This window comes from Mirounga leonina, unplaced genomic scaffold (assembly GCF_011800145.1).
Source record: "Mirounga leonina isolate KUSES-001 unplaced genomic scaffold, KU_Mleo_1.0 Mir_82, whole genome shotgun sequence".
NCBI lineage: Eukaryota > Metazoa > Chordata > Mammalia > Carnivora > Phocidae > Mirounga > Mirounga leonina.
Window position 1 is genome coordinate 13,948,903 of NW_023270825.1, and position 16,995 is coordinate 13,965,897.

The following is a 16,995-nucleotide window of genomic DNA, read 5'->3' on the forward strand; positions in this document are numbered from 1 at the left end:
GCGTCCTTAGCCGGGCCACCAGGCGATGCCCGCTGGGCGCCCGCGAAACTTTGTCGGCTCCCGCTGAAGGGCTGCGGCGCCCCCGCGCCCCCGCGCCCCGCTCCGGCCAGGTGAGTTTGCTCCCCGCTCCCGCCGGCGCCCCGGTGGGGTTGGGGTGACTCGGGGCGGGGGCGCTCGTCCGAGGCCGTCCTGGAGGCGACCTCACCGCTCTCGGCAGACGAGGGACTCCGCAGTTCCTTGGGGGGAGGGCTTGGGGTGGGGGGCCCGGCCGGGCGGGGAGACGGCAGCCCCCGAGCGGGGAAGTTGCCCGGTCCGAAGAGTTTCCTGCCCCGACGTGCGGGCTGTTTCCCGGTGCCTCGATTTCCGAAAGAAGCCCGAAAGGAGCAGAGTTGGTATTGTCCGCGGAGGACAGGATCCCCGCCGTTCCGGGCCGGGGGAGGGGGTGCCGATCTAGGGGAGACCCCAAGATGAGAAACAGGCTCCTAACAAAGATGCCCCCTCCCCCCAAACTGTGCGGGCTTGGCACCGGCAGTGAGCGTCTGCCGAGACCCCCCGAGGCCCGACCCCTCCTCACCCCGGCTCTCTAGGAAACCCTCCTTGGACCCTGGAGAAGTTGGGGGGACGGCGGGCTTTTATTGATGTGTTTTTAAGGCTCGCCGCGGTGCGGCCAATAAAAGGTTTATGACATCTGACCGGCAGTGAAGGTATGCGAGCTCCCAATTGCCCAGTATACGGGGAGCAGAGCAGTTTCCTCGTTGCCTGGCAACGCTGCTGATTGACGCGGGACGCAGCCAATCGCCGCTCCCGCAGGTCCCCTTGAAATGTTTTTGACAAGTACAGTAGACGGGAGTGGAGCGCGTGCGTGCGCGCGCGCGCGCGAAGGGGGGTTGCCCGGCCCCTCCAAACTCGCGACTGCCCTGCTCGGCTTGGAGAGGATTTCTTAACTTTTTAAAGTTCACTTCGAGCATCTGTTCGAAGCTGGGTCAGTAATGTGTCAGTTATTTGGAAACCTTCTGATAGTGGGCAAGAAACTCGCTTTCCTGCTGCATTTTCTCCGTTGAAAAGCAAATAAGATAACAAAACACAGCAAGTCATATAAAAACAAAAAGAGGGTGTGTGTTTGTGTGTGTGGAATGTAACCAATAGCAAACCGAAAAGTTGTAAGGAGGTCACTAGTGAATAACTATTTGCGTATCTGGTGGAGCAACCTTATTGGCAGCAGATTAAAAATGTTTGCTTAACTGCAGACTCACATGATCCGGATTCTCGCTCGCTCGCTCTCTCTTTTTTTCCCCTCTGAAATAGGAGGAAAAAAAGATTTGGCAAATTATGTAGTTAGAGTATAATAATGGAAAACTCCTCAGCTGTGGTTTCTGGGAACTGTTTTTTTTTAAATGGAACTGTAGTGATCAGCAGCTCTTGATACCGTTGCTATGAAAATGCTGGATTTATAGGGCTACAGTTAGCAGTTGGAGAGCATGGGGGGACAGAAACACAAAGCAGACAGATGATTCAAGGGTAGCGGACCCCTGTCACCCTCTTTTCTCGACAGTGCCATTTTTTTCTAATAAAACCCTACTGCTGGCAATGTTTGTTTAAAACAAAAGAAAACATGGAGTATAGTGTGTTAGTTCCTTTGGGAAGCTACTGACAAATAAGCAAATTGAAAAGAAAGAGCAGCATGTTGTCATAGCAACAGTGCAATTAAATTACTTTACTGTCAGCCATGATATAATTTTCCTGTTTGGAAGCTCAGGAGACATAAAACTTTCATCTGGAGCTGAAGTTGACTTCAGTGGCTGGAGTATATGTTCTGCTTTGTACGCTACTGTGTGGATATTCCTGGTTGTCAGAAACCTAGGGTTTTGTGATGGGATCTGGGGAAACTCGGAGAGAGACGAGCCTAGCTTTAATTTGTTCATAAAGAAGGTAAAAACATTATCAAGTTGGTCTCTGTCATAGCCCCAGACCTAAAGATACTGGCTTATTCTTTAAATTGTGTCCTGTACTACTCAGGTTAGGTTCCTTGTTTGACATTAAGAAATAGTCCCTGTGGCTGAAACTGGAAGTTTTCGCTCTTTGGAGCTGGGCATCTCTCAGCAGCTCCGGAGAGCTTTCTCCCGCCTTCTGCCAGCAGGTTCTGTCTGTCTACCTTGTGATAGAGGGAGAGGGTGCTGCCGTTTTCAGGCACCCTGGGCTGGCCGTTGGGTGCCTCACATTATGCTTTCAAGAATCCCATTCAAGAGCTTCCCCAGCTGAAGTGGCAGTTACTTTCAGCACACTGTCAATGGGCATTGGAGCCTTAGAATGATCATGTCTGCTTTTGTGTTCGTTCTTTTTTTCTAGATAGATGGCTTGATCTTCTTACTCAGGGGGAAAAAATAAAATAGACATGCTTCTTAAACCAAGCACATTGTGTGAGCGTTACAAGCGGACAGTGGGAGACCTCTTTCATTTATCTTTACTGTTCTTTCTATCTTACGTTGAGTACTCAAGGGTTGAATATGCTTTGTATCTATCGGGGTCATTCTGTTTGTGGACTTGCCACGTCCTCATTTTCTTTTCTCATCAGAAGTTGTACTCCCTGTTCTAGGTCATTGATAAAAATGGGGGTGGCATGGGGGGGTGCAGAATAGAATTCTGTAGCAATTTTTGTTGCATTTGCCTTCCAGTCTGGAAGCTGCCAGTTGCTCTTCTGGCTTTTTTCACCAATTCTAATTTCAGTTAATGGCTCGTCTTCACATTCCCATTGATTTGTGTGGTGCCCAAAGTTACTCACTCGCTTTTTCATTTGGGGTGTAGTGTCCCAGTAATTGAATGTACTTTTTCCTCCAGTTCCAACCCACAGACTTCCTTGTTTACCACTCTTTAGACTTGCCAGCTGTGATTAAAGTTGCAGAGTTTGGGGCCATTGCTTGTGGAGGAAAGATACAGTCAAATATGAAACACTACCAATCAATGCACGCTGTGGTCAGAGTGTTAATTCTGGGGCAGTTGTCATGGTTTTCATGTGGAGACAGCTGAACTTAATCTGAAACACCTGGCCTTAAACTTACAGGTATTTTTGTCGGCGGGGGGGAGGGTAGGATAAACTATGAGGACTATAACCCCAAGTGACAGAAGTGGTACATTGCGTTTACTTTGTAGTATTTGTCGTGAGGCTTGAAAGAATTTTACCTGTGTATACGTTCATATTTTGAGAAGAAATCGAGGCATCAAGAAATAACTGACAGTGGGCCACGGTGATAATAGAACGGTCATGTAAATCTGGGAAGAAAGCTTTATAGATTTCCCATTCTTTTCATGATGCATATGCATATTAAAGGTACTGTAAATAGCTCCAGTCTCAGTGTATTGAAGAGGTGACCAAGTCGCCAGGCTGCTTGCACGGTGGACTGCTTTTACACAGTAGTGCATCTCTGTGTGGTAGAGTGGTGGGTCTGTGTTACCCAGCGTGGGAGCCATGAGATGGTGTTCCCGTGGGGCCGGGGGGTCCATAGAGGCGGCAGGGGTGGGAGGTGGTCTGAAAAGAATTCGGAGGGCATGGCTGCCTCTCTGTTTTGGGGTTCCCCAACTCATCTTTTCTTTGTAATGTGTTTACCAGGAGCCTTCACATAAATGGGTCCAGTCATGCCTCCGAGTAAGAAGCCAGAAAGCTCAGGAATTAGTGTCTCCAGTGGGCTGAGTCAGTGTTACCGGGACAGTGGTTTCTCCAAGGCCCTGCAGGAGGACGATGACCTTGACTTCTCTTTGCCTGACATCCGATTAGAAGAGGGGGCCATGGAAGATGAAGAGCTGACCAATCTGAACTGGCTTCACGAGAGCAAGAACTTGCTGAAGAGCTTCGGGGAGTCGGTCCTCAGGAGTGTCAGCCCTGTCCAGGACCTGGACGATGACACCCCTCCATCCCCTGCCCACTCTGACATGCCCTACGATGCCAGGCAGAACCCCAACTGCAAACCCCCCTACTCCTTTAGCTGCCTCATATTTATGGCCATCGAGGACTCTCCAACCAAGCGCCTGCCAGTAAAGGATATCTACAACTGGATCTTGGAACATTTTCCGTATTTTGCAAACGCACCTACCGGGTGGAAAAACTCAGTGAGACATAATTTGTCTTTGAATAAGTGTTTTAAGAAAGTGGACAAGGAGAGGAGTCAGGTAAGCCCTCTGGGTCTGGAACTCACGTTTTTCTTTTTTAAAATGTGTCATTTCTCCCCATAAAAAAAAAGCGTGAGGGATGTATGTTCACCACACCGAAGTAGCAGTTATAAATGAGTAATTTTATTTCATTCATTTGGTTGCAAAGAACTTCCTTTGCCTTAACCATATTCGTTGGAGAGCGTTTTTGGTGTTCGTGCCGGATTGAGAGTTTCCCACTGTGGTATCCGAGCATGATCACACAACAGTGGTTTGTGCACTTGATTGGTTCTTAGGATCATCCCTCAATGTGGATGGGTCACTTTGGGTTTATAGTACAAACACAGGTCCGTATTCCAAGGACAGCCATTAACCATGAGGTATGTGTATATACATTTGAGGAAAACTGCCACCTGGGACAAGAGAAAAATGGCATTTCTTTTCTTTCTAAGTATTAACTTGGAGAGAGGCAACCTCTCCAGGATTCTGGAATAAATTGGACAGTAATGGACATTGGGAGGTGACTGAACAGTACACTCCAAGACCAGACAAAGACATGGATTGCCGAGGTGACTCATAAAATCAGGGGTACACGTAAGTGGTAACTTCGAAACACCCAGACTATGAAAAATCAGGGTAAGGTTCCCCTTAGAGATGGGCTTCCAAAAGATTGAATTTTGACTGTAAAGCCTTAGTCCAGGTTTCCTGGCCTGCTGAAGTGAGATAGTTTGTATAATATCATTATAGGAGCCGTAGAAAGAGGATTGACCAGTAGGGCTGGAACGCAAAGCTGTGGTCTGACTTCGGAGTTCCGAGAAGTCACGTAGCCGCAGTTAAACCGTAAGCTGGGAAACGTTCTCTCCACAGAGTTTTCACAGTATTACTGTATTTTGCAGCCTGGTTTTTCAGGGTAGTCACATTGCGATGTGGAGCCGGCAGTCTGCTTTTGCCCCTCTTTGAAGTTCGAGTGTGGGGCGCTGACTGTGCAGTGTTGGGGCCTTTCTGTTCAGAAACACAGTCCTGTTTCCAGCACAATCTTGAGCCTGAGGGAACTCTGCTCGTCTTGGGCAGGGAAGAATATGAATCCGGAAGTGGCGACGCCATAGTTTTCCTTGCTGCAACTGGACACGTTTGTCTGCAAATGGTATTCCCCTCGAGTTTATGTTCAGCGTGGGGAGTGGGCGTGCAGGGTTTGAGGAGGGGGGTTGCCTGGGAACACCGGGAGAGACGCGGACACTCAGGATCTTTGCCTCTGCCCGCTGGGGCAGGCGATGCCTTGGTCCAGTGTGCAAATGCGAATAGTCCCCACGTCCTTATTTTTACCTAACCGTGACAGAGGTGGGGCGCTGTTGCTGTCCCCGGGTGTCCCCCGCTCTCCTTCCTCCCCTCCACCTCGCTGAAGGGGCACGAGGAGACCGACCTCTGGACTTGGCTCCGTTGACTGCTCTACCATCTTTCTTTGAACTTAAAGAGAATTCGCTGCGCCCCTCTAAAGAACCAAGGCTGTGCTGTTAAAAGTTTCTGTATAGGTGGGTCTTTGTGGTTAGGAGGGGAAAATCTTAGAAAGCAACTTGAGGATTAGAAGATAGTGAAGAAAATGCTGTCCAGGTCCCCCAAAGCCGCATGTCCCCGAGGAAGCAACGAACAGCGCTTTCAGCTGGGCGTGACCCTGTCCTGCGCGGTACTGCCTGCCTGGCCCTGGGTTTGCCACGACGCCGGAGCTCACGCTCACTCAGAAATGTTCAGTGTGGGGCGCCGGGGGGGCTCAGTCAGTGGAGCGTCTGCCTTCGGCTCAGGTCATGATCCCAGGGTCCTGGGATCGAGCCCCACCTCCGGCTCCTGGCTCAGCGGGGAGTCCGCTTCTCCCTCTCCCTCAGCCCCTCCCCCTGCTCATGCTCTCTCTCTCTCTCTCTCTCTCTCTGTGTGTCTCAAATGAATAAATAAATTGTTTAAAAAAAAAATGTTCAAGGAGAGCAACTCCAAAGTGGGCAGAGAGTTTTGGAGGCATGTTCATCACCCCCCGAGTGACAGGTGTGTTGGGCGGGGCGTGTGTGTTAAGGCACATGGGCAGGAGTGCCGTCTCCCCTGTGCGCACCCCCCGCCCCCACTCTGGGAGTCAGGTGTTCCGGGTGACGGTTGTCATTCTGCACAAACACCGATACCAAAGGGAATGAATGGCTTTGAGGATCTGAGATTGTTAATCTTACGAAACATGGAGTCCTGGCTTCCTGGCCAGGCCGACCTGTATTGACATGTTTCTGATCGAATGCCAGTCGGTGTTGTAGCGGGAGTTTGTTCCCATCCTCTGTGATTTTGTGAGAACAGAGCCCAGAGTGTGAGTTTTCCCCCTTTTGTCCTCCTTTCTTGGGTTACTCCCAGGTCCTTCCAGGGCACTGGCCCCGGCCCCTCCATTTGGGGTTTCTCCTCTGGCTGGCTGAGTAAAGGGGGAGGCATTCTCCCTGACACTTGGCCCAGTGAAAGCCCCTTTGGCTGCATGGGTAAACTTGTTTTTTTTCCCCGGGGATTTTACTTGGTGGTAGCTCCCACACCGAGGTTGGGCCACAACCCAGTGACCAAGTGCAGCCGAATGTTGGTGAGAAATACGTGTTCGTTGAAGGGGGAGAATGGAAGGCTTGCACGTTGTAGTCACATTTTTTTCTTCTAAAAAAGTGTGGAACACAGTTTTAAACTTGACATAACTGAGATTGCAGAATCCGGTGTGGTCCTTGTCCCTGCGGGCTTGGAACACGTCCCCTGCTGGACACCTGCCTGCCTGGGATGTGGGAGAGGTATCTTACAAGATTGCACCAGCAGCACCCGGGCACCTCAAAGCCGTGAGCATTTCGTGGCTCCACCCTGGAGATTCTCATTCATTCGGTTTGAGGTGGATTGGGGACAATTGGTGGTTCTGATAAGCTCCTTGGGTGTTTCTGACTTGCAGCCAGATTTGAGAATCCGTGAACTAGATGCCCTCTTGGGTTCTTTCCAAAGCTGAGATTTCATCGGGAACATGTCATGAATGAGTAAGTCGGGGAGAATGGACAGTTTTGCTTCCGTTTTCTCTCTTTTAAGGTTTTATCTCTTATAAGACTTAGATACATAAGGACTTAAAAAGGACTGTGAAAGATAGAGTTTTATTTTTATTTTGTAATCCTGGAGAATTTCAAACACATGGAGAGAGAGTAGTGTGGCGAATCCTTATCACCCCCGTTGCCCACACCCAGCTCCAGTAGTTAACAAGGGTTTGTGACTTCAGTCTTTTGAGGCAGATCCTAGATCTCATGTCATTTTTACTTTCCGTGTGCATAAGAAAAATCTCCAGTTTTTACATCACCTCAATTCCACTGTCACCCTGAACAAAGTGAACACTTCCTTGGTATCACCTAATACCAGATCCATATTCAGAGATCTCTGAGGATTTATAGAATATTTGATTGAATTAGGGTCCAAATGTGGTTTATGCCATGCAGTTGGCTGTTTTCATGAATAGCAACCCTATGCCCCCCACCCCCCTTTCTGATGCCCTTCCTTGTCAGAGACCCAGCTCTTGTGCTGTGGAGTGCCCCATGTTCTGTCGGCTCCATTTGGATTTCATTTATCATGTTCTTCTATCCCCTTGTATTTTCAATGAAATGGAAGTAAGGCTGGATCAAAAAACCGTTCTGATTTTTTGTTTCCCCCCAAGAATGCTTTATAGATAGTTCTTCTGTGTTCTCACATCGGGAAGGCTGGTTGGCCCCTCTTGGGGTTGCTGAGCGTGAGCTGTCGGTTCACGTGGGATCGGCTGCTACCCAACCTCTGCAAAGTTTCCCACCGGTTTCTCATCTTAGGGATTCCTCTGTGGATGGACTTTTGCCTGAATCCATCACAGTAGAGTTTCATAGTCTGAGAATAAGTTTTATACCCCCTAAATACAATCTCAGTTAAGACTATAAGATGAGCATGTGCTAACCTCTCTGAGTACTTGTAAAGGAGAAGTAAAGTGCAGTTCCCTTTTATAGACTGGATATAATGGTTCAGGTATGTGTGTTTCTATTTCTGTGCTTTTTCTTTACTTCTGACCAATTTAACAAAAAACGTTGTTGTTGCAAGAAGGTTTATCAAGGAAACACTGTCCAAAAGTATGTTTATTATATCCAGGGCTGAGTGTTTTATTTTTTATTTTTATTCTTTTAGTATTCTCTGTGTGCAACATGGGGCTCGAACCCACGACCCCGAGATGGAGAGTTGCACGCTCTTCCGACTGAGCCATCCAGGTGCCCCCAGGGCTGAGTGCTTTAAATACAGTTTTAGCTTATTAATATGGGCAACTTGTCTTGGTTGAAAGAGGAGTGAATTAGAAACCAGGATACCTGGTTCTAGTTTTGATGCCGGTCCTCATAGAGAAGCAGGAATTTGTAATTGCTGGGTTTCTTAATTGGGGGTCTTTGGATATCAGAGCCTCTGTAGACAGCCTGAAATATCAGAGGCTCTGTAGACAGCCTGAAATTATTGACTGCAAGCCCCGTGACTATGCATGTTGCATTTTCCTGGAGGATCCCAAGATTTTGTTCATTCGATTTTTAGATTTTTTAATGGAACCTCTGACTCAGGAAAAGTGAAGAGCAGCCTGTATTTTGTAGTAACAGTAGCGGACATAATATGGAAACCTCTTCTTTGAACATTCCATATGCAATATCCCACTTCCTCACTACAATCCTGTGAGGTAGGTCCCGTTTTCCTTCTAAAATAGGTGATGAGTTAAGCTCAGAATGGTTAAGGAGCTCGCTGGAGGTCACAAAGCTGGTAAGTAGCAGAATAGGAATTCACCCTCACTCCCTCCAGTTTTGAAGGGCCTTATGCTTAAATTAACCCCGGTGCTTGATTACACCTCAATAGACAGGCTATTGTAGATGATCTCTACGTTCTTCCTCAAAATATTCTATGAAAATGCGTTACAGGGAACTAAAATAACACCAGTAAACCCAGAATTTACTCTGGGGGTGCAGGATAGAGAAAGGTAAATATAGAGAATCTTTTTGTGCTGTTGAGATGGGGCCAGATTCTGTCTTTGTCAGCAAATGGAGAGATGTGGCTTCTGCACGGAGCCTACCACTGCCCTCTCGGCTTCCTGCTTCCAGGATCCATCCCAGGCCCCCTCCACTGATCCGGCCCAAGTTCAGAGTCCCTTCTCCTCTGCCTAGACACTGTTTATACAAGCTCTCCCTCCCAATTCCCAGCCCCCTTGATGTTTTGCTTCTCCATCCTGGTGGATGAGATTCTTTTTCAGAGGCAGTTTGGAAAATGAGCTGGCATCGCTTATGTGGCAGGACACCCCCATATGCACAGTTGCCTCTAATTCTCTCCTCTTGGTGGTGTCAACACCGAGTCAAGAGCATTTCCCTTTCCCGTGATGCTAGTCAGTGTACCCATTTCATCGATGGTCATTTTAGGAAGAAGAGATGACTTTTTTATTTTGGATGAAGAATGCTCTTTGAAGGACTGTGCAGTCTGGTTTTGATGGGGAAGGTCCTAAAAATCAGGGTAACGTTGGGCGATGGGGCATGCGGAAAATGTGACGAGGTGTCTAAGTTTCTTCTGAGGCCTCTGGGGCAGGTGAGGATCCTGCTCATCCCTGGGTATGGGCTGCCTCTTGCTCACCCGTGCACACTGCCTAGCATACCGCTTTCTCCTGTCTGTGCTAAATGTGGACTTTGTTGGGCGCCTGGGTGGCTCAGTTGGTTGGGCGACTGCCTTCAGCTCAGGTCATGATCCTGGAGTCCCTGGATTGAGTCCCGCATCGGGCTCCCTGCTCGGCAGGGTGCCTGCTTCTGCCTCTGACCCTCCCCCCTCTCATGTGCTCTCTCTCTCTCATTCTCTCTGTCTCAAATAAATAAAATCTTAAAAAAAAAAAAATAAATGTAGACTTTGTTACCTCAGAAGGTTGAGACTTTTCCAGGGTCTCTGAGGGGCCTAAAGTAACCCATGCTGTAGGCCCTGGAATAGGGAGCCCTTCATACCAGCATCCGGTAATTTCAGGCAGCCTGTGCTGCCCTTGGCCATGCTCTCCCACCGATCCAACCAACTCTGCTTCTTCCCTATTCTTCGAGGTATTAGATGCCTTTGTGGCGGGGGTGGGGGGGGCATTTTTGTTGTCCCAATCTTGCCTGCTCTTCATTGTCTGCTCATTCATTCATTCATTTAAAAGACTTTTTAAAATATCCATTATGGTCTGTTCCTACTCTGCTCAATGACATCGAGTGCTGAAAGGACACAAAGTTGAATGTGTGGCCTGTGGTCCAATGAGTTGCCCCCCCCACCCCCCGCCAAGACTTTCCTCCTAGCTCCTGGAACTTACCAGCAGAAGTCCTCCTTTCCGCCCAGTCTCCTCCTTTTGCTTATCTGTTTCCTATTTCTCACACCATTCTTTTCTGGCCCTTCTGTTTCAAAGATACACTGCTTTTTCAAGTCCTTCCACAGTGACTCCTATTATTGACCTCTCTAAGGATCCCTACAAGTCTTCTAGAAAGCTTGTTTCTTCTGGACTCGAGGGCCCCATTGGTGTCCAGTAGCTCTCTCCATGAACGGTTCAAAAATGTCGCGTTTTCTTTGGTAGGGCTTCGTGGTACCTGGTAGGTCTGTGGGATGCTGCTTCACTCATGTACTGCCTGGATAGCCAAGCAGCAAGAAACTGCTCTCAGAACCTCCCCCGATGAGCTGAAGTGGCTTTGGGATTTCCCTTTGAAATCACTTTAGCTGCAGGATAATTCTCTGCAGTAAATAATATGGGAAGTTGGCACACTGACCTCCTATTTGAAAGTCATGGGTTTTGCTTCTTTCACAGTGATGGGTTGTTTGGATTAATCCATACTCTCTCATGGAGCCCTTGGTCATCTTAATGCTCTGAAGTTTTGGCAAGATGATGGCAGGTCTTATTTTATTTTATTTTTTTAAAGATTTTATTTATTTGAGAGAGAGAATGAGATAGAGAGAGAGAGCATGAGACGGGGGAGGGTCAGAGGGAGAAGCAGACTCCCTGCCGAGCAGGGAGCCCGATGCGGGACTCGATCCCGGGACTTCAGGATCATGACCTGAGCCGAAGGCAGTCGCTTAACCAACTGAGCCACCCAGGCGCCCGGCAGGTCTTATTTTTATAGAAAATTCCACCATCTTCCCAGTGGACATTTTTGCACTTGAAACAGATGATTATGTATTTTTAAAAGGTCAGTGTAATGTTTGTTTTCATGATACTGTGGTTTATCAGGCAGGTCTTTTGTTTACGGATTTTGGTTTCATGGTCTCCTTAAAGTATCTTATTCCCATTTCCTACTCTTGTCACTTTTAACTTATTTGCTGCTTGTCTTGTTGAATACGTCTAACTAGCTCTGTGAGGGTTTATCTTTTGGCTGCATTTGGTTCAACACGGGCCTGAAGTTACTGTTCGAACTTACCAAGTTGTTCTGTGGAGTGCTTCCATATGAGTAGGCCATCAATATCTCTTTACCTGTGATTTCAGGGACACCAGGGTCCTCTGCTTATTAGTTTATTCAGTAGAATTATTTGGTAATGTGAAAGATTAAGTTAAGGTGAGATTTGGTTCTTGCCTTTTAGCAGCTTCCATTGCAGGGAAACAGGAGACATAATAAAAAATGAAAAAGAATAAACCATCAGAAGTATGGGAAGCATGCCAGATCAATAGGTGATAGGTGTCGTTTGAGGTCAGAGAAGCTTCTCTTCCCCAGAATGGGGCATGTGGGTACTCTTCATGGGGGCAGCACTCGACTAAATTCACAAAGCATTCTTGTGTGGGAATGAGCACGGGACCTCCAAGAATGGATTAGTTAGGATGAGGTTTGACTATTTATTCTAGAAAATACAAACAAGGGTGAATTAAACATGCTACAAGTGGATTGGTCTGTCACATAAAATAAGTCTTGAGGAGTTGGACAGAGACCCACATTCCATCTCTCTTTCTGCTCTGCTGTTCCCAATCACTGCTGGTTTCCATTCTCAGAACCTTCTCATGGTTGGAGATGGCATCAGCTAGCATGTTTTCCATTTAGGAAGTAGGAAGGGGTGTGCATGGAAGGACCAACGGGGGTCCCACTGAATTAACAATTTTAAGGAGCTTTTTCAGAAACCCCACACTCTGCTTTCATCTTACTGGTTATACTCTGGTCACATGGCTGCAAAGCAGGCTAAGAAATGCTGTCTTTTGGCTGGGCCCGCTGCAGTCCCAAGTAAAACATTGGTGCTGTTACTGAGCAAGCGTGGGATTTTCCGTCACAGAGGCCTAGAGGAGATGAATGTTGCTGGACCCAAGGGATGTGTTGGAACCGTGTCAGGGAAGAGGAAGGAGAGAGATGGGTGGTCAGGGAGGTTATGTAAATAAGAGTAAGGAGTTGGTGGGAGAGCGAGGATGCCAAGGGGAAAACTTTAAATTGCTCTGGTAACTAAAGCAGAGACGCCGACCCATTTTTTTTTTTTTTTTAACATGGCAGTTAACCAAGGTTTTGCTTCAAGATATTCTGGTTAAATTGCATTTAATATTTTCAAAAGCAATAGCTTGATAGAGGTGAAGATGCAGTCTGTGCCAAGAATGATAAGAAGAAAAGCAAGGAAATGTATGGTTGAAGATAGAAAGCAATGTAAAGTTGTTTTTTCAGTAATAACTTGCCGGTTTGCTGGGTGAGGTTACATCGCCTTCCAAGAAGGGGATGAAGTCTTTGATGTGTGTGCGTGCACGCGCGCTTGTGAACTCAGCAGGAGGCCAGTAAATCCAGGCGGAGAGATTGTGCTGCTTCCCAGGGGAGAGGCTCTCTTGGTGACCCTGCGGGCTCTTCCCCTGGTCCCCACAGGATGGGTGGGGTTCCGCCGTGCTCCCCCTGGGGCTGCGTTCAGGGTTGCCTTCCGTTTACTGGAGCTCCGTCAGGTGCCTTGCAGAGGCTGTGTCTGTGCTCCTCTGGGGACGGGACCGAGAAGTGATTTAACTAATGTCATTAGATAGAAAACAGTCCGCCAGCAGAACGTTTGTACACTTTGTTTTTAGAAAAAAAGGCCAAGTGGCGTGAGCGCTTCTCTCGCCGTGGCTCTTGTGGAGGGCAAAAAGCATCCAGGGTCTCCTGCGGTCAGAGTACAGCAGTGTGGTACAGATCAGCGTCCCGCGAAGTTCTCTTGGAATACTGCATGGAATGCCCAGTTCTTTCCAGCGTCTTCCACAGATGCATGTAAAGTGAGAACCCGCGTTCGTAGCCATGGTTCTGAGACCCTGCAGAAGCCTTAGTCTGCAAAGTAAAAATTAGACTCAGCGTTTTCCAAAAAAAGTAGCTCAGTCCTTTTAGAAGCATTTTTAGCAGTGATCATTCATGCCACACATACATGGGGAGTGCTGGGCACAGTTTTGGGTGCTGAGGATATATAGTGGTGACCTGTGATAGTTACCGGGCTGTTCTAGACTATCCATAGGGCAGGCAGAAGGGAAGGGGGAGGCCCATGTTAAACAGTAGATCCATACATGGTCACATAGGTAATCTATCAGATAGTGATACACACAGTGAAGAAAATACAACAGGATAATGTGCTGGAGAGGGGTGGGGGTAGGAGGCTTCCCGGAGGTGCCATGCCTTAAGTGGCAAAGGGGTGCTGCAAAGACGGGAACAGAGAGTGCAGCAGGTGCAAAGGCCCTGAGGTGGCAACAGCTTGAAATGTCCAAGGAACAGAAAGAAGGCTAGTAGAAAGCACATTGAGGGAGAATGAGATGATGTGAAGAGATATCAGGGAGAAGCATGTATCTGGACTGGTTCCGGTGGTGCAGGTTAGAGATGAAAGAAACAGTGTTAGCTCAGACCAGGATTGAGGTTTGCAGATGAAGGCTTGTGGGCAAACGAGGGTTGGGAAGTCGGATGGGGGATAGAGCAAAAATTCTGTTTTGACCATGTTAAATTTGAGGTGGCTTTTGAACATCTGAGTGGAGCTGTCAGGTTGGAGGTTTGATATGTGAGTTTCAAGCTCAATAGAGAAGTCAGACCAGAGGTATAAATCTGGGACACATTAGCGCTTAGTTGGTGGAAACTAAAGAGGATTTCTGGATTATCTCTCCATCAGAAAGGAGGAAAAATATCAAACCTCTATTTCAGTTCTTACTGAAAATTAGATTTCCATTACTGTTTGACTGGAGAATTCATTTTAGGGTATATTCAGCACGGGGAATAAAAACAAAAGACGTTCGTATGTAGAGGGAGAAATTCAGAATCATTTCAAAAATAACTTACCTGTATATATTGTAGTTCCTGCCTGTAGTTTTGCAGGCAGAAAACAAACCTTTGCTTTTTGTAATGAGGTGGTAATTTCTAAATGTGCTCGGGGCCGGTGGTGTCTCCGATATGATGAGAGAAATGCACTCTAGTAAACATCCCATTTAGCAAAGCCCCCTAACCCATGACTTCCCTGAGTTCCCTGCCATCTGGTCCCTGGCTGGAGAGAGGAATTTTTCTTGTATATGTGTTTCCATAGCAACGAGTTTGCCGTTGATATGGAAAGTAAGCAGTTGCCTTAGCAACGGAGTTGCTGATGTGGTGACTCCCCAGCTTTCAGGGAATGGATAAGCTGACCAAACTAGTTTAGATGCATCGTGTAGGGCACTGGTAATGTAGGATCAGTTCTGCTTTAAAAGAGATCGCAGCCCCTCCGTCTGCCCGAAGGCAGGCTTACCGAGGTAATAAATCAGACAAAAGTAGCTGCTGTCGGTTGAAATAGATTATGAGAGGGATTTCCCGGTGGAGTTTATTTAGTTTCTCTTAAAGGAGAATGTTGTAGTCAGTGCACATTTGGTTGCAAGGAAAGGAAAGCCACCCAGGTTGGCATAAGTAAAAGAGTGTTTGTCCCAAAGATATAACAATCAGTCCCACCGGGCGGGGGGTGAGGTGCAACAGAGCACACCTTGGGTCCGCGGTGATCGGAACTGCTCCCTACATCCCTCAGTGGCCGCATGGGATGCTCGTCCCTGCCTTTCTGTGCGGACTTGCTCCGGTCTCCTCTTTGCAGTCTAGCTTCCTCTGTGTGGCTGTTGCTTTCTGCTTCTTAACACCACTGGCTTGCTCTGGTGGACTTTTGGAGACAGCCCCCTCGATGTGATGGTCCCCAGGCCCAGTGACATCGACCTTGTCATTTCTGTGCAGTGTCTCTGTCACAGTTCCTAGACACACGGACTTGGTCGTCCTGGGTTAGATGCTCAGGTCTGGTCAAAGCAAGGGCAGGGTGTCCTGGATCCAGGCGCTGCTGGGACGCCCCCTCATGCGGGCTTGGGGTAGGGCTGGGGCTGGAAACATGCCTGCCATGAAAAACTTTTTGGGAAGCCTTCAGTCTTTCAAAAACATTTCAATAATGAAAATAAAAATAAGAGGAGCTTTTGACTATTTTGTACTTTCTGTTTCCCTTTGTGTCTCCTCAGGACACCTGTCCCAGGTGTTGGAGACTGATACACCAGAGAGCTCTGGGACTGTCCCAAGGCTCCCCTCTGCTTCTTTATTGTGGCTGTGATGACTTCATCTTTCTTGCGCTTCGAGTCCATAGATTTGGGGCTGGCATTTCCCAAACTAGCAAAGTTTTTCTTTGGTGGCTACTTCTTCCTCCCAGCTGCCCTCAACTTGCCTGTAATCACAGGGTTGAGTGATGACCCAAAATTATGAACTCTAGCCCCCTGTTCTAGACAGGAATAAATGTCAGCTATCCAACACAAGTTGTCCTGATTTTCAAGATCAAGAGATTGGGTAATGGTTCTTGCTAACCAGCCCATGTCATCACATTGTGATTTTCAACATGGGGAAGAAATGTAATTACTCTGTGCGGGGACTGGCATAGACCTACAGAGAGGTTACCAAACTTGGGTATAGTGGACTGGGCAGAGATAAAAAGAGACCAGGGAGGTTAAAAGTGGCATTTGCCATTTGCCAAGGGATTGGCCAATGGCCAAGATTACATGGTTTGGAAATCCAAAGGAGAAAATGATTCCCAACGGTTAGCAGAACCATGGTGGGATTCCTGGAGATGACACAGAATTTCATTAGCTGGACCCTTCAGGAAAGCCAGGACAACAGGGGCCAATGGCAGGGAGAGGAGGTCATGAGTCACCAGGGTGAGCTTGACGTGTGGGGGAGGGCAGGGGTGCGGGGAATGGGGTGGGAAGTCATATGTGGGAGACCGAGTGTGCCAAATGGGAACTGATATTTTCACAGAGCTTATGGGGGGACTGTTTGGAATTGCGTGAGGCATTTGTACCTATGACCTGATAGCTTTCCAGCAACTGCAAAGTCAATATGAGGTTCTTTTTACAGGTGGGGAAACTGAGGCTCAGAAAGATTCTTCGGCTTGCTAAGATGACATGACCAGATATTGAACCAAGATTCTTCTTTGCTTTTCCTTTCCCCCTGTTGGCTGAAGTAGAGGGCTCCTGTAGGACAGAGAGGGACATAGATTTGGGAAAGTAGTTTGAGCTGGACTGTGGGGTTCTTGAGGGCCATGGCCGGGAATCTAGACTTTGCTCTGAAGGCAATGGGGAGCCATTTGAGCATGGGTGCCAGATACACAAAGGTACAAAGCAGGAGCCTTAGAGGTTTGCACGGCAAGCAGCCCTCTTCTCCATGCAGAAGGCCAAACAGTGGTCACAGAATGATTTTCTATAGACTTAACTAATGTGGACCAGATTTTTACACAAACCAGAAAAAAAAAAAAAAATCCCAGTCTGCAACTATTTTTCATTTAAAATGTTTCACTCTTTTTTTTTTTTTTTAAATTTAATGGATCCTGTTTTCATTGACCATTGCTTTTCTTTGTTGGCGTCACCACTTTGATGAATGTCTTGACCCTTCCAGAATTCAT

General features: G+C 47.6%; 1 protein-coding gene across 7 annotated transcripts in view; it reads left to right on the forward strand.

Annotated features, from left to right (window-relative positions):
• The window catches only part of FOXN3 (forkhead box N3), a 395,708-nt gene that overhangs the window by 170,722 nt on the left and 207,991 nt on the right, over positions 1-16,995 (forward strand). For 6 of the 7 annotated variants that reach the window (XM_034992922.1, XM_034992927.1, XM_034992928.1 and 3 more), the window contains one exon: positions 3,605-4,161. In XM_034992922.1, coding sequence (XP_034848813.1) covers positions 3,619-4,161 — 543 coding nt within the window. In that variant the 5' untranslated portion in view covers positions 3,605-3,618. Of the gene's footprint in view, positions 1-6; positions 111-3,604; positions 4,162-16,995 lie in introns of those variants that run through there. The other variant, XM_034992925.1, reaches the window with a different exon arrangement.